Below are 17,887 nucleotides of genomic sequence, written 5' to 3' on the forward strand. Positions count from 1 at the left end.
ATATGATAGATATTGACTTTCATTCAGAAATTTAGACACAAAAAGGTAGGAAAGATGTTTACTTCGAGCTTGACAAATACTAATAGCTAAATCCCTATGAATGTAACATTCATATAACTAGTGATTGTTCCTGCTGTATGTAGTTTACCTCATTCATGTGTAATAATATAAATGTGTATGTTAAAAAAAGAAACATAATAGAATTATTTTAAAACATAGAATTCCTTACACTGATGCCACAGCCCTAAGGCAGACAACAGTCAGAGACAGTTAAAATGAACACCTTCTGTCCCTGCAGGGAAGGAGCTGTGTCCTCTGAACCAGCTTGCCCAGCAGGAAAAGCAGCCTGATTCTGAGGTTACAATAGCTCAGCACAGCTGAGCACAGTGCTGTTAGGCGATTTTTCTTCATGTTTTCTGTATTTCTGTTCTCTGTCCTTGCTGTGTGTGAGGATCATGACATTGATAACATCTTTTGAATCTATCTTATCATACATTATGATCTAAAAGGTAGATTTGCTCTGTAAGTCTCCATCTGCCTAAGTGGCTAGATTTGTAGTACTCCTGACCCGATTTAAATCTCAAAGTGTACTCTGGGGCCTGACTTAAAAGGGACTTAAAGATGACAGCCTACGTGGAAGGAAATCTGTTCTTGGCTGGCCCCTCTTTAAGAAGTAGCCACTGCTGGATGCAGGCTGTTATTAAAGTGATTTTTAAAATTAATCTTTTAAGTATGTGGAGTCTTTTCTCCCTGAGAATGGATATTAATTCTAGAATGGCTACACCTCCAACCTTTTAGGAAAATGTTTCTGAGACAAGCTCTCCTGGGTTGACTTCAGCAGCTTTGATTCCACCCTGTTGCTCCCTGGGGCACTGACATTGCTGTTCTCTTGATTAAACCAACTAAATTCCTAAGTTAAAGGTCTGTACCACCACTGAGTTTCAAAATTGCCCATTTGAGTCATGACAACTGTTCAGTAAGAGAAAAACGGTTTGCATGAGGAACACAGATCTGCCTTCAGACTAGAATAGGAGGGATAGTTTATTGTGAGCAGAGCAGGGGACACAGGGTAGGTAGTCGCTGCTCAAGTCACCAGTGTGAAAAAGAACCTGATTACTATAGAGGAGCAGGTAATTTTTTAATTTTGCAGAATGTATTCATTAATGTCATATAAATGAAGACAGACCAGATTGTTGTGTGTACAATTTGGGGAGGTTAGATTCAGCCAATGAATACTGAATTTACAATTAAGGTACTGTCCTACAGACAAAGGTGTAATCCTCATTGACATAATAGAGTCACTTCTATAGGCCATTGGTTGTAACTGTGTGTGTCTCAGGCTTTAGGGCTCAAAGTTAACATTACACACAGGGGCAAGGTCAAACAGTATCTTTTCTCTCTCTCTCTCTCTCTCTCTCTCTCTCTCTCTCTCTCTCTCTCTCTCTGTGTGTGTGTGTGTGTGTGTGTGTGTGTGTGTGTGTGTGTGTGTGCAAAGTTAACATTACACACAGGGGCAAGGTCAAACAGTATCTTCTTTCTTTCTAGTATCTTCTTCTTGTTTCTTCTCTCTCTTTCTCTCTCCTTCTTTCTTCTCTCTCTCTCTCTCCTCTCGCTCTCTCTCTCTCTCTCTCTCTCTCTCTGTGTGTGTGTGTGTGTGTGTGTGTGTGTGTGTGTGTGTGTTTAGGTTGGTAGAGACAGGGTTTTTCTGTGTAAAAGTCCTAGCTGTCCAGGACTTGCTTTTGTAGACCAGGATGGCCTGGAACTCACAGCAATCTGCCTGCCTCTACCTCCAGATTGCTGAGATTAAGGGTGTGCCAACTGGTGCCAAACAGTATCTTATTAATGTCCTTCCCTCTACTAGGGAACGGCTTGATCTTTTTCAAAATCAGTATAATTATGGGGGTTTTTTCAATTATATTTTTAAGTCAATTATTGATTTCCCATTTTAACTTGGATTTTCTTTAAATGCATCCTTGCTCTCATCTTATTTGTTTCTATTCTCCAGTGTTTCCCAGTCATTAAGAATCTTTTTTCCATTTTTCACCAGTACTCTTGATCATTTATTTCTGTTTAGAACAATGTCTCCTGAAGCCCAGGCTAGCCTCATGCTGTGTAATTGAGAACTGCTTTGAACACCCAATCCTGCCTTTGCTGCCCAGTGCCAGGAAGACAGTCCTGCAGCTCTTTCCAGGCTGGACCTTGGCTGGTCAGTAAAAAGGAAAATTAGACCAGTGCGTGAGTGTCCTCCAACCACTCTGCCTCTTATGCAGACTTACAGGTGTTGAGGGACCTGTGTAAGAGCTGAGTTCACTGACCAGCATTAAAGCAGGTGTAGTCACAGCACTAAAGGGAGAGCAAGAAGGAGTGTGGGCGCTTTCCTGCTTTGGCAGTAGCTGACGTCAGCAATGAGGAGTGAGGTCATCAATTTTAGACGATGGATAATTGCTTGACTGGTCCACAGAGCAGATGATCAAGAATCCGAATAAAGAACTGAACTTATTGCAAAAATCAGATTACTGTAGTTACACTAGTTCAATTAACCAAAACCCAAACAGTTGGGTACTAGGAGGGATCTTTCTTAATTACAGCTTTTGAAGTGGGCAAATCCTTTTTTAATCTGGATCTTTAATCTAGCCACCGCTTCTGGTGACAGCCTACATAGATAGAGGACATTGAAGATGGTCTATTTGTCTTCTGCTTGCCCAACGCTGCCTAGCAAGAGCCTTTTTCTTATTAGCATTAGCACCTCCTTCTTTGGAATTCTGATAAACGCTGAAGACCAGTTGAGACACGCAGCCACAGGGGCTATACCACTGTATTCTTCAGCTTTCCACGGGTGGTCAGCCGTTGCTTGACAGGGCAGCTGTTAGCCATTCTACTAAATCTGCTTTCTGCATACATTGAGATCCATGCTATCAGTTTTGTTCCTCTAGGGGACCTTTACTAATATAGTTGTGTTTGTTTGTTTGTTGGCTTTTTCAGGTTCCCACTGAGGAAGCTGTGCAGGCTACCAATGCTGCTCCACAGTGTTTGTCATCTGCTTCCTGCTTTTCTACCAGGGTTGTGTGGAGTCCCATACGCACCAGGTGAAAAGTAGCTGCAGTTTATCTGACCGCAGCGTGAAGTCACAGCACAAAAATCATATTTTGTTTCCCAAAAATCTCTCTTTCTTTTTGTTTTTCTTTTGTTTTTTAGAGACAGAGTTTTTCTGTGTAGCCTTGGCTGTCCTGGGCTTGCTTTTATAGATCAAGCTGGCCTGGAACTCACAGCAATCAACTTATCTCTGCCTCTTGAGTGCTGAGATTAAAGGCGTGGTGGTTCTATGTGGTGAGCACAGGGTCACTGCCCACAAAGGGGAGGAGCTGGCGGCTGAGCAGCGGGGGGCTGAAGTGGTCGGGCCTGGAGTGGTAGGTCTTCCCTGGGCCTGGGGGTGGACACAGACTGGTAGGTCAGACACCATGCTACTGAAATGCAAATCCCTGCAGATGGGAAAAAAACGGTCAGACTTGGACTGGAATCTTGGTCTGGAAACGCCATGCTGTACGTTTTCTGCAGACTCTAACGCTAAGGGAGGTGCTCTTGTCACTCAAGACTTACTGTCCAATCACGGCCTTCAGACGGACCCGCGCGTCAGAGGAGGAGGAGGAGGGTTCTTCCGGGTGCCAGGCTGCAGTTTCAGCTCCTTTGCTGAACTGAGTTTAGCAGCTAGTGTGAGGATCTCTCAGGCCAGCTTCTAGGTTCTGTGAGAAGCTCAGGAGAGATCCAAGCGATGGTATGGTAAGCACAGAGTGACTGGCCCTAAACGGGGACGGGAGCTTCGGTGGTGGGTCCTCCCCAGGCTGAGTGGGAAACAAGGGCCAGAAGCAGCCACTTGTGGGGTTCCTTGTGGTCCTATTTGTTCCCTGGACCCCACAGTGGCATCAGAGTGACTTCACTATGGAAGCTGCATCTGCACAAAGCATTTGGAGCAGGGGCTTATGTGTAGAAACATGCTGGGCAGGATACCAAACTCAGAGAGGCCTAGTTTCTCTAGCATCTTCTACAAGTTCTGCCCTTTGGCATTTAACATTTAGGTGTAGGATCTATTTGGAGTAATTCTATGGAGGTTGTAAATGACATCTCACATGTTGGGCGTGATGTATTAGGCTGTGGTGTAAAAGAGTGGAATTGATGACGTAAGGGTTTTACCAGGGCTTAGGAACTAAGGGACACCAAGTAGAGTCTAGCTGAGGGAGGGCTGCCTCTACAACACCCCACAGAGGAGTAGTATGCTATCCGTGCCTGCTAGAGATTAGGATGCTAGGTTACGCGTGTTTGTTCATCAGGATTGCCCAGAAATATAACTACAAACCATCACAAAGGAGACAGCTCTGATTTATAATCAGCCTCTAAGCCCATCCTCAAATCAAAGAGCAGGCCTCTAACAAGCTGCTCAGGGGGGCATTACACGGTCACAAGTAACACTAATGCTTGGTGTGCCATAAAGGTCCAGGTTTCTTCTGAGAAAAGCAAAGTTCTGGCCCATGGGCAAGCCATCTGGTGACACCTTTGAAAAGGAAAAACACTGTTGTGTTGAGGACTAGTTGATCAAGCATAGCTTTTCCTGAGGTCCTCGGGTATGAAGAATGACTTAGCACCTTCTCAAACCCAGGAACATGATTGGCAGAGCTACTAACAACCTGGGGCCTAGGCGTTGGCAGCTTTCCTTAAGGCCAGAGGTATAGACTGAAAAAAACCAGAGTTCCTTCTCTAAAACCAGAATATGCTTGGGAGAGCTGGTATTGGGCTGGAGCCAGGACCTTTGGGAGGGCTTGCTTCAGATCCTGAGAACCCAACCCTTCCCACCACATGGGGCTGTGGTGATCAGTCGGTCCCAAGGCCACTGTGGGCTTGGTCAGCAATGTCCTTTGGATGCCCAGCGTTCCCTTGTGCGTCATTGTTATATTAGATCCTGCTGAGTTTGTCCCATTGTGTGATAGTTTCTGCTGCCTTCCTAGAAGTCTCCTGTCTGCTTCCATTGCTCCCCTGGAAGTAGTGGACAAGCTGCTCTTCTTAAGACGCTTACTTGACATAGCCAGACTTGTGCAACCTCTCTCCACCCCAGCTTTTTTACTTCCTAACTTCTACTTTTTCTATCTTTACATCCTCTGGGACACTACACTTAGCACCATCTGGACCTTAGGAGGCCAAGGCAGGCAGATTGAGGCCAGCCTGGTCTACAAAGTGAGTTCAGGACTCACAGAGTCCTGGCTACAGAGAGAAACCTTGTATTAAAAAAGAAAAAAATGTTTCTGAGACAAGATAATGTTGACTCATAGCCTTGATCTCAGTCTGTTGCTTCTCTGGGTAATGACCTTGCTTTCCTCCTGATTAAACTTTCTAAAGTCTTACATTGAGGGACAGCGCCACAACAGAATTTTAAAATTACCCATTTGAGTCATGTAATGAACCGTCCATTGCAGTCACAGGAAAAGGGTTTGCACATGGAGCATGGCTTCAGCCCTCACTGGAACTGGAGGAACAGTTTACAGTGTGCACTGCAGGGTGAAACAGGGCAGGTAATAGCTGTGTCACAGACTAAAGTATAAGGCAGTCAGCTTCCGGGGTCACCATTATGAAGAAAGACCTGACTGGGGCGGGTGAGTGATTTTTAAATTTTGTAACATGTATTAATTCATGCATGTGAATGAAAACAGACCATATTGGTGGGTGTACGGTTTGGGGAGGTTAGCTAAAGCCAATGATTATTAAATTTCCAGGTACAGAAAGTCCTATAGAGAAATGTGCAATCCTCTTTGACATAGTTAAGTCAGCTCAGAAATTTTAGACACAGGCCTTTAGCTGTAGCTGTGTGTGTCAGGTCACAGGTCTCAGCAGCTAAAATTGCACACAGGAGCAATGTCTAATATAAGTGATGCATTTTTCAATTATATGTATCTTTTTCTTTTTTCTTTTTATATTATTTTACATATTTTTTATTTTTTACATGTACATTTTTATTATTACACATGTATACAATAAACTACATACAGCAAGAAGAACCACAAAATAATCAGGAATTATATAAATGTTACATTCTTAGTGTTTTGGCTATTTGTATTTGGCAGCCTTAAAGAGAACACCTTTCTATCTTGGTGTGTCTAGAATTCTGAATATAAATCCATATCTATCATATCTCCTCATTATCAACTTAAAACATCTATCTAGACCTAAAAACACCTTAACCACTAAACAACTAAGCTTAATTGTAAAACTAAACTATCTGGTCTTCAACCCCCTCAGAGAGGTGAGAAGGAATAAAATTAATTACCTGAGTATACAGGGGGTGCACATTAGCAGCTTCCCAAGTGAGAAAATGACAGAGACAGTTTGCTTCCTGAGTAGTCACCCAAAACCCTCTATAATGTTGGAGCATCATCTTCAAGTAAGCAAGTCCTCAATAGTTCCTGATTCACAAACATGTCTGTCAGATATATTGGTTCCTTTTCTTTTTTCCTTCTCTTTTTTATTAATTTATTCAGATTACATCTCAATTATTATCACCTAGCTTGTCTCCTCCCGTTCCTCCCTCCGTCACTCCTACACCCTATTTCCGTCCCCTAGGTCTGTGACAGAAGCGGACTTCCTCCCACACCATATGGCCACAGCCTATCAAGTCTCATCTTGGTAGCTTTCCTATTCTTTCTCTGAGTGCCACGAAATCTCCCCACCAAGGGGAAGCAGTCAAATATGGGGCACTAGGGTTTATGTCCAAGTCAGTCCCTACTCTCCACACAACTGTGGGCAATGTCCCATCCCTTGGCTAGATCAGAGTAGGGGTTCAACATTTATTGCATGTATTGTCCTTGGTGCAGTATTTTGAGCAGACCCCCCTGGGTCCAGATATGTCCATCATGATGTTCTTCTTGTAGGTTTCTAGGACTGTCTGTCTGGATCCTTCTATTTCCCCATTCTCCCATACTTCCCTCACCTAGAGTCCCAAAAGGAGGTCCCGCATCTATTCCAATCTCCTAGTAAGTGAAGACTTTGAGGGGATATCCCTGTTGGGCTAGTGTCCAATTATAAGTGAGTATATACCATGTGAGTCTTTCTGAGTCTGAATTAACTCAATCAATATGGATCATTTCTAGTTCCATCCATTTGCCCACAAATTTCAGGATTTCCTTGTTTTTAATAGCTGAGTAGTATTCCATAGTGTAAATGTGCCACCATTTCTTTATCCATTCTTCCACTGAGGGACATTTAGGTTGTTTCCAGGTTCTGGCTATTATGAATAAGGCTACTATGAACATGATTGAGCATATGTCCTTGTGTGGTGGAGCATTTTCTGGTTATATTCCGAAGAGTGGAATAGATGGGTCTTGAGGTATCCCTATCCCCAGTATTCTGAGAAAGCACCAGATTGATTTCCAAAGTGGTTGTACAAGTTTGCATTCCCACCAAAAATGTGACACCAGCATGTGGTGTCACTTGAGTTCTTGATCTTGGCCATTCAGATGGGTATAAGATGGAATCTCAGAGTTGTTTTGCTTTGCATTTCTCTGATGTCTAAGAACGTTGAGTATTTCTTTAAGTGTTTCTCAGCCATTCGATAGTCCTCTGCTAAGAATTCTCTGTTTAATTCTGAGCCCTATTTTTTAATTGGGTTATTTGGTTTGGTGGTGTTTAATTTCTTGAGCTCTTTATATATTTTGGATATTAGACCTTTGTCAGATGTAGGGTTGGTGAAGATCTTTTCCTAGTGTGTAGGCTGTCACTTTGTTCTGTTGACAGAGTCTTCTGCCTTATAGAAGCTTCTCAGCCTCTTGAGGTCCCATTTAGTAATTGTTAACCTTAAGGCCTGGGCTGTTGGTGTTCTGTTCAGGAAGTTGTCTCCTGTGCCAATGAGACTCAGGCTCTTCCCTACTTTTTTTTCTAACAGATTCAGTGTTTCTGGTTTTATGTTGAGTTCTTTAATCCACTTGGACTTGAGTTTTGTGCATGGTGATAAATATGGGTCCAATTGCATTTTTCTACATGTAGACATCCAGTTAGACCAGTACCATTTGTTGAATATGCTATCCTTTTTCCATTGAATAGTTTGGCTTCTTTGTCAAAAATCAAGTGTCCATATCTGTGTGGATTCATTTCTGGGTCTTTGATTCAATTTAATTGATCAACCAGCCTATTGCTGTGTCAGTACCATGCTGTTTTAATTACTGTTGCTCTATAGTACAGCTTGAGATCAGGTATGGAGATTCCTCCTGAGGATCTTTTATTGTACAGGATTGTTTTAGCTGTGCTGGGTTTTTTGTTTTTCCATATGAAGTTGAGACTTGATCTTTCAATGTCTTTTTAAAATTGTGTAAGTATTTTGATAGGGATTGCATTGAATCTGTAAATTGCTTTTAGTAAGATGGTCATTTTTACTATGTTAATTCTCCTGATCCACAAACAAGGGAGATCCCTCCATCTTCTGATGTCATCTTCGATCACTCTCCTCAGAGATTTAAAGTTTTTTTCAAGTAAGTCCTTCACTTGCTTGGTTAGAGTTACTCCTAGATATTTTATATTGCTTGTGGCTATTGTGAAGGGTGTAGTTTTCCTAATTTCTTCATCTGTTTGTCATTTGTATATAGGAAGGCTACTGACATTTTTGAGTTAATTTCATATCCAGCCACTTTGCTGAACATGTTTTTCAGCTGTAGGAGTTCTCTGGCGGAATTCTGGAAGTCACTTATGTACACTATCATATCATCTACAAATAGGGATAATTTGACTTCCTCCTTTCCCATTTGGATCCCCTTGATCTCCTTTTGTTGTCTTATTGATCTAGCTAAAACTTCAAAAACTGTATTGAAGAGATATGGAAAAAGTGGGCAGCCTTGCCTAGTCCCCGATTTTAGAGGAATTTCCTTGAGTATCTCTCTATTTGATTTGACTTTGGCTATTGGCTTGCTGTATATAGCCTTTGTTATGTATAGGTATGTGCCTTGTATCCCTGATCCCTCCAAAACTTTAAACATGAATGGGTATTAGATTTTATCAAATGCTTTTTCTGCATCTAAAGGAGATGATCATGTGGTTTTTTTTTTTTTTTCTTTCATTTTGTTTATATGGTGGATTACATTGATGAATTTCCGTATATTAAACCATCCCTGCATGCCTGGAATGAAACCTACCTGGTCATGGTGAATGATATCTTTGATCTGTTTTTGTATTTGTTTTGCGAGTATTTTATTGAGTATTTTTGCATCAATGTCCATAAGAGAACTTGGTCTGAAATTCTCTTTCTGTGTTAGCTCTTTGTGAGGTTTAGGTATCAAAGTAACTGTGGCCTCATAGAATGAGTTTGGTAATGGTCCATCCATTTCTATCTTTTGGGGTCGTTTGAAGAGTATCAGTATTAGCTCTTCTTTGAAGGCTCTGTGATGAAACCATCTGGCCCTGGGCTTTTTTTGGTTGGGACACTATTAATGACTGCTTCTATTTCTGTAGGGGAAATAAGACTATTTAGATTGTTTATCTGATCTTGATTCAGTTTTGGTAAGTGGAATCAATCAAGAAAGTTGTCCATTTCTCTTAGATTTTCAAAATTTTGTGGCATATATGCCTTTGAAGTAGGATCTTATGATTCTTTGTATTTCTTCAGCGTCTGTTGTTATGCCTCCCTTTTCATTTCTGATTTTGTTGATTTGGATAGTGTCTCTCTTCCTTTTAGTTAGTTTGGCTAATGGTTTGTCTATCTTGTTGATTTTCTCAAAGAACCAGCTCCTGGTTTTGTTGATTCTTTGAATTGTTCTCTTTGTTTCTAATTTATTGATTGCAGCCCTATGTTTGATTATTTCCAGACGTCTACTTCTCTTGGGTGTTTCCGTTTCTTTTTTTTTTTTTTTTTTTTTTTTTTTTTTTTCTAGGTCTTTCAGATGTGTCGTTAAGTTGCTTTTATGTGATGTTTCCAATTTCTTTATAAAGGCACTTAATACTATGAATTTTCCTCTTAGCACTGTTTTCAATGTGTCCCACAAATTTGGGTATGTTGTTCCTTCATTTTCATTGAGTTTCAGCAAGTCCCTAATTTCTATCCTTATTTGTTCCTTGACCCAGGTGTCATTAAGTAGAGAGTTATTTAGTTTCCATGTGTATAGGCGTTTGTTATTTCTGTTGTTGTTGAAGCCTTAGACCATGATGGTCTGATAGGACACAAGGTATTATTTCAACCTTCTTGTATCTATTGAGACTTGGTAGTTATGTTAGAACATCTTTGTCAGGAAATGAGTGGAGGAAGAACCGAAATTATATGAATATGTTTTCAGTAAAGTGTGCATTTCCAATGTTGTCACTATCATGCTTTCTGTTGTACTCGTGTATGTGATGTTTTAGGATGCAGTGACCTATGATGATGTGCATGTGAACTTTACTCAGGAAGAGTGGGCTTTGCTGGATCCTTCCCAGAAGACTCTCTACAAAGATGTGATGCTGGAGACCTACAGGAACCTCACTGCCATAGGTAAGACTGTGAAATTTCTTTCTTTTTTTTTTTTTTTTTTTTAATAAGAGGACAACTTTATCTTTGTTATTGATGCTCTTCTGTAATGTCAACTGAGAAGGAGGAAGAATTAGGTTCATAAATCAGATTTATTTATTGAAGATTCATTGAAGATAGTAACTTATTTTGCTTAATTTTCAGTAACATATCATACATTTTCTGATACTATATTTTAGGTTATAACTGGGAAGACCATAATATTGAAGAACATCGTCAAAGGTCTAGAAGACATGGAAGGTAATTTCCATGTGCAAGCTGACACAAATATGCCTCTGAAGACATTTTAATGTGCCGTGGATGTTTTAAGGAAAAGCCACAGTGTAAATAAACACAGCTTCTAGTGTATTGATAATTATTAAAGTCTCACAAAACCATGCATCTCACTGTCAGATATCTGATTTGTGTTTTCAAGGCATTCTTTTAAGAAAGAGGACAAGGACACAATGTCTTAATGAATATCACCATTTTATTCATAGCCCATTTAGAGCTATACTGTAGAACTGCCAATCCCTTTAGTCTTATGCCACTCAGATATTGCAAAACGTGTACCGTTTCATAGGTGATGAGTATGTGTCTATAACCTTCTAATAAGCAAATAGTCCATAGTAAAATTGGTGTTACTTGAAGTGACGTTGCTAAGTTTAGTGAGAGGGGCAGTTTATATGGGAGGACAGAAAGTTGCTTTCAAGAAAACTTAATCCCTATACCACATGTCTATGAGGGACAAAAAGTGAAACTCTGAGCCCGGCTAGGTGGCACATGCCTTTAATTCCAGCACTCAGGAGGCAGGCGGTCTATGTGAGTTCCAGGCAAGCTTGGTCTACAAAGGGAGTCCAGGACAGCCAAGGCTACAGAGAGAAACACTGTCTCCAAAAGCAAAACAAAAAAAAAACAAAAAAAAAAACAAAAGAAAAAACATACATACATACATACATACAATTCAAACTCTGTGAATGAAGTGTTGAAACCTTTTCTTTTTTCTTTCATAGGTACCGTATATAATGTGACAATGGATACAAGTCCTATATGCATAGGGATATTGAAAGAAGCAATGTATCTCTCTCCCAAATAATTAGAAGATATATAGTAGTCCTCAGTTAGAGTAGACTTGTTGAATGTGATACAAGTTTACAATTAACTGGTTTCCTAACTGCATTGTCAATACATCAACAAGTTCACACTGCAGAAAATCCCTCTGAGTACTAGGAATGTGGAAATTTTTCTGTTCCGGTTCACTTTGCAAATGTAGCATGTATGACCCACACTAGAGGAAAATTTATAAATGCATTCAGTGTGGTAAAGCTCTGAGTTCTTCCAATTATCTTCAAATATATGGGAAAATCTCATAGGAAAAAGATGCTGTGTGAGCCATGTAATAAATGCTCTTATCATCACAGGAATCTTCAAAGATGAAAAACAATGCATACTGAAGGGGAGCACCATGAATATAAACAAAGTGATAAAACTTAAAATCTGATTTCTCTTTACCATTAGACCAACCTGCAAAATTAGTTCATACAGATAAAAGGATTCATCAGTGTAATTAATGTAGTAAAGCTCTCACATGTGCCAATTATTTTCACAGGCATGGAAGAAGCCATACTGGAGAGAAACCCTCTGAATATACTGAGCATAGTAAAGACTTTGCAGGTCACAGTCATCCTCAAAGGCATGAAAGAATTCATACTGAGGAGAAACCCTATGAATGTAACCAATGTGGGAAAGTGTATACACATCACTGTGATCTCATGAGACATAAAAGAACACACACTGGAGAGAAACCTTACGAATGTAATCAATGTGATGAAGCCTTTTCACAACACAGTAGTCTCCTAATACATACAAGAACACATACTGGAGAGAAACCCTATGAATGTAAGTAATATGAGAAAGCCTTTGCAGATTCCAGTAGTCTCCGAAAACATAAAAGAACACATACTGGAGAGAAATCTTACAAATGTAATCAGTGTGGTAAAGCCTTTTCACTATGCAGTACTCTTCGAAGACATAAAAAAAAAACACATACTGGAGAGAAACCTGTTGAGTGTAATCAGTGTGGGAAAGCCTTTGCACGTCACAGTCATCTTCAAAGGTATGAACGAATTCATACTGGAGAGAAATCCTACAAATACAATCAACATGATAAAGCATTTCTATGTCTCAGTCATCTTCAAAGGCATGAACAATTTCATAATGAAGAGACCCTCTACAAATGTAACCAATATGAAAAAGCCTTTTTGAAACGCAATAGTTTCTTAATACATAGAAGAACACATACTGGAGAGAAACCCTATGAATGAAAGCAGTGTAGAAAAGTCTTTGCATATAACGGTGCTCTCATAAGACATAAAAGAACACACACTGGAGAGAAAACTTACAAATGTAACCAGTGTGGAAAAGCCTTTGCAGAGTCCAGTTATCTCCTAATACATGAAAGAACACATAGTGGAGAGAAGCCTTATGAGTGTGATCAGTGTGGTAAAGCCTTTGCATGTTACAGATATGTCCTAATACACAAAAAGACCACACACTGTAGAGAAGCTTTATGAATGTGATAAATGTGGTAAAATCTTTACACATCACAGTTATCTCCTAATACATAAAAGAACACACACTGGAGAGAAACCCTATGAATGTAAGCAATGTGGTAGAGCCTATGCATGTAGCAGGAGTCTCCAAAATCATGAGAAAAAGCAATACTGCAGAGAAACCCTAAAAATGTAGTTAACTTTTGCACTTTGTGTTAATCTTTATACAAAAGTAAAACCTTTAGTGTGTAATCAATCTTGTTTTTTGGTTTTTGGGGTTTTTCTTCTTGTTGGTTTGGTTTGGTTTGGTTTGTGTGTGGGGGGGGGTTGTTGTTGTTTTTGGGGTTTTTTTTTAGGGTTTTTTGTTTTGGTTTGGTTTTTGGTTTGGTTTGGTTTGATTTTTTTGTTGTTGTTTTTTGGTTTTTTAGGGTTTTTGGTTTTGTTTTGGTTTTTTGTTTTTGGTTTGGTTTGGTTTTTTGAGAAAGGCTTTCTCTGTGTTAGCTCTGGCTGTCCTGGACTCGCTTTGTAGACCAGGCTGGCCTCGAACTCACAGCAATCTGCCTGCCTCTACTTCCCATGTGCTGTGATTAAAGGTGTGCACCACCACGTCCGGCATAATCAATCTGTTAATGCCTTTGCACATCACAGATGTCTTTGAGGACCTGACAGAACTCATACTGATGGCTCTCTATGAAGGACTTGGTAAATCTTTAGCCAACCCATTTACATTAAATTCCACAAGATCATTTATCGTAGAGAAAAACTCTGAAAAGTATCAACAGTTTATTCAAGTATAATAAATATTCAAGTCCACTGTCTTCCAACCATGAGGAATACTGTTTGTTTTTCTGAGTCTGTTGTAAGTCATCAAAGGACTAGGGCAGAGTTCTGTCCTTACTCTACAGATGGTGAAACCCAGGCTCGCAGTCATTTCTGACTACGCTTAAGTGTAACTGCTCATCTTAAACTCTTCCTGTAATTCTAATGACTCACTAAATTAAGTGGAGGCCACTTGAGCCAGGCATGGTGGCACAGGCCTGTAATCCTGGTGCTTAGGAAGTAGAGACAGGACTTTCAGGATTTCAAAGTCATCCATGGTGGGAACCGTCAATGGTATGGTGAAAGGCCCATGGAAGGGCCTGTGATTGGCTCAGGGAAGTACCCATACCCTGTACCTCCAGAATTTCGGGGCCACGGCAACAGGAAGTGCAAGGTTTCTATTTATTTATTTATTTATTTATACAGCATGTGTGCCTACATGCCAGAAGAGGGCATCTCACTATAGATGTTTATGAACTACCATGTGGTTTCTGGGAATTGAACTAAGGAACTTTGCAAGAACAGACAGTGCTCTTAACCTCTCAGCCATCTCTCCAGCCCAAGGTTTCTATTCTTGAAAATGATTCCTGCCCAAGGCAGCCTAGGTTACTTCTGGGCCAGACTCCAGTTGCTCATTAAAAAGTGGAACTCTCACTTGAGTTTTTGATCCTAGCCATTCTAATGGGTGTAAGATGGAATCTCAGAGTTGTTTTGATTTGCCATTTCTCTGATGACTAAAGATGTTGAGCATTTCTTTAAGTGTTTCTCAGCCATTCCATATTCCTCTGTTGAGAATTCTCTGTTTAGTTCTGAGCCCCATTTCTCACTTGGGTTATTTGTTTTGGTGGTGTTTAATTTCTTGAGTTCTTTATATATTTTGGGTATTAGACCTTTGTCAGATGTAGTAAAGATCAATTCCCAACTTCATATGGAAAAACAAAATCCCCAGAATAGCTAAAACAATCCTATACAATAAATGATCCTCTGGAGGAATTTTCATCCCCAAACTAAAGCTGTACTATAGAGCAACAGTAATTAAAACAGCATGGTACTGGCACAACAACAGGCTGGTTGATCAATGGAGTCGAACTGAAGACCCAGAAATGAATCCACACACATATGGTCACCTGATTTTTGACAAGGAAGCCAAATCTATTCAATGGAAAAACAATAGCATATTCAATAAATGGTGCTGGTCTAACTGGATGTCTACATGTAGAAAAATGCAATTGGACCCATATTTGTCACCATGCAACTGCATGGTGGCTTACAACTACCTGTCATGAGATCTGGTGCCTTCTTGTGGTGGGCAGGCACACATGTGGGCAGAATACTGTATAAATAATAAATAAATCTTTTAAAAAACAACCTGGAGTTCTCTACAGTGATGTCACAGCCCTGAGACAGCAGCCAGGATAAGGTAAATTCATTCCTTTCTGGTCCTGGGTAGAAGCAGCCATAGCCTTCCTCTGAACCATATTATTCAACAGGAAAAGCAGCTGTGTTCTGAGGTTAGACTAGCTCAGCAGAGGTGTTTGTGTAATAACAGTAACTGTTAGGTGACTTTTCCTTGATGTTTTCTGTATTTGTGTTCTCTGTCCTTTGTATGTGTGAGAATTGTGGCATTGCTGCATCTTTTAAATCTATTTTTTAAATCATACATTATGGTAAAAAAAAAAAAAAACCAAAAGATTTTCCCTTGGAAGAGGAAGAAGTTTTCTAGAAGACTCTATAAAGCACTACAAATTTCCCAGACTAGCATCCTGCCTGTCCCTAGGGTAGAAATGGAGAGCTGGGTAGAGCTGTCTGAGGCATTTGATCTCTGGATCACCTGGTAAGGGAGCTGTTACTGTTCTGGGGCCCAGCTGGATGACCTTAGCTAATGAGGGACACTGGGAAGACATTGCAGTCAGGAGCACCAATAGAGGTTTCTTGTGGGTTCTTTCCAAGATTCTCCTCTGACGCACCTCTATGGAGCTATGAGGGAGACCAAACTATGCCATGGTAAGTGGCGGGGGCGGGGGGGATTGTCCCCAGATCAGGTAGAACTGGTTGGCTGAGCTTTCAGAGTCTTATGTTCAGGGACTGGGATGGACTGTGAGCCAGATCGTAGTTCTGGTGGAAAATGTGGTGACCTAGGCAGAGGCCCTTGACCTCTGAGCCTCCCTGAGTTTGGATTCTAAGGCAAGGGTAATGCTCTGCAGCACTGGCTGAGGGAAGCCATGGTGCTTATAAAGTCGCTATCCAGTGTACACATACAGACTTTGCCTTTCCTATGTGGTGGAAAGACAGTTTGAAAAAATTAAAGTCTGGCGTCTGGGAGCTCTGAATGGTGAAGTCTGCAGTCAGTTTTGTGCAACAAGTTTTACAAATGGCTTAGAGAGCAGTAAGTAGGCTTCATCCTTCAGCAATATTTGATTTAGCATCTTCATAACTTTTCACTACCATCAACCACAATGGTGTGATTCCACACAATTTCAATTCAGGGTACATGGATCATTGGGATGCAGAGGTTCTTCAAGTGTGCATGGTGTTGGGTAGGTGGATAGGGCAGATTCCACGCCTTGTGATGTAATCCATGCAGCAGGAAGCAGGCATTAAATTACTCTTCAACACTGTTTTGTTTGTGGGCATCAGAGGGTTTGCCTGAAACCTCAAGGGTGCCTGAGGGCCTGCAGAGCCATAGTCTACTTTTCTGATAACCTCTGTTTCTAGAAAGAGTTTAGATGAGAGTGTGGGGCCTCTTGTGTTTGGAAGAGAGATGGATGGTCAGAACTATAACAGGTCAGAGGTCAGTTTGAGTTATTTTTGTGGGGGTTGTGAAGCCTTATTTAGTTTCTCTATATATATACAGTCAAAGTCAACCAATGGCTGTGTAGCAACTGAAAGTTGAAGAATCCAGTAGAGGTCAGTCCATGTGGCTGGATGTCTCAGCTGGTCCTCAGTGTACCCCAGAATTTACTGGCACTAATGCCAGTAAAAAAAAAGTGAACTTACTACTTAGAGTAGGGCATGCAGACAGAGACAAAGAGCTACCATCTTCAGTGTCTTGTATATACATAGGCTGCCACCAGAAGCTGTGACTAGATTAAAGATGGATCTTATCACCTCAAAGGATACAGTTTAAAGAAGGGTATTACCACGTCAAAAGGTGTAATTAAGAAAAACCTCGCTTATCAAGAAATGCAGTTTGAGGATCAGGAAAAATCTCTCAGTACCAAACTACGCGAGCTTTAGTTAATTGAACTAGTATAACTACGGCAATGTTATTTCACAATAAGTTCACTTCTTTATTTTAAAAAAAAAAAATTTTTTTTTTGTTTTTGTGAGACGCGGTTTTTCCATGTAACCTTGACTATCCTGGACCAGACTGGCCTCGAACTCACAGTGATCCACCTGCCTCTGCCTTCCAAGTGTTGCAAATAAAGGTGTGGGCCAGCTACCATGCCAGACTTGTTTTCTTAACTATATACAAAATATCTATTTACAAGCCTGAGTCTACAACTAAACTGCTAGTTTTCAGAAATCTCTTCCTATCTGTGTCCTCTTACCTAGCTAATCTACCGTTCTCTTGAGCTTCTTCAAACCCATGTGGGCTCCTGAGCTCTCTTTGTCCTGCCAGCTGACACACACACACACACACACACACACACAGAGAGAGAGAGAGAGAGAGAGAGAGAGAGAGAGAGAGAGAGAGAGAGAGAGAGAGAGAGAGAGAGAGAGAGAGAGAGAGAGAGAGAGAGAGAGATTTCACAGTTCCAGCTGAGCAAGGTAGTGCATTTCTTTAATCCCAGAACTCATACCTCCAAAGTGTGTGTGTGTGTGTGTGTGTGTGTGTGTGTGTGTGTGAGTTGACAATATACACAAGCTTTCCTCAAACACAGAGAGAGAGAGGTGGGGGATAGGGAGAGGGAGGGAGGAGAGAAAGAACAACAAAACTGAATAACATAGATAAAAAACCATTGGAGAATTGGGACAACACCATACTGCTTAAAGTCATTTCTGGTACTTG

At 40.7% G+C, this 17,887-nt stretch overlaps 1 protein-coding gene across 2 annotated transcripts; it reads left to right on the plus strand.

The window, feature by feature from the left end:
• Positions 1-3,651: 3,651 nt before the first annotated feature.
• Positions 3,652-12,818, plus strand: LOC127193874 (zinc finger protein 431-like). 2 transcript variants are annotated; one of them, XM_051151132.1, is made up of 4 exons: positions 3,652-3,777; positions 10,363-10,489; positions 10,705-10,765; positions 12,114-12,818. In XM_051151132.1, exons 1-4 carry the CDS (start codon positions 3,775-3,777, stop codon positions 12,409-12,411), a joined length of 489 nt encoding a protein of 162 aa, XP_051007089.1. In that variant the 5' UTR covers positions 3,652-3,774; the 3' UTR covers positions 12,412-12,818. The 2 variants fall into 2 exon arrangements, with proteins under 2 accessions (XP_051007089.1, XP_051007090.1); XM_051151133.1 differs by lacking the exon at positions 12,114-12,818 and having other exon boundaries at positions 3,755-3,777; positions 10,705-10,929.
• Positions 12,819-17,887: the final 5,069 nt, after the last annotated feature.

The sequence above is a fragment of the Acomys russatus genome, chromosome 9 (assembly GCF_903995435.1).
Source record: "Acomys russatus chromosome 9, mAcoRus1.1, whole genome shotgun sequence".
NCBI classification, from domain to species: Eukaryota; Metazoa; Chordata; class Mammalia; order Rodentia; family Muridae; genus Acomys; species Acomys russatus.

Bases quoted from the DNA above. Each gene is read 5' to 3' on its own strand.
- LOC127193874 (XM_051151132.1), top strand. The intron at 10,490-10,704 runs GTAAGACTGTGA...ACTATATTTTAG, and splicing joins CAGGAACCTCACTGCCATAG to GTTATAACTGGGAAGACCAT. The intron at 10,766-12,113 runs GTAATTTCCATG...TTATTTTCACAG, and splicing joins AGGTCTAGAAGACATGGAAG to GCATGGAAGAAGCCATACTG.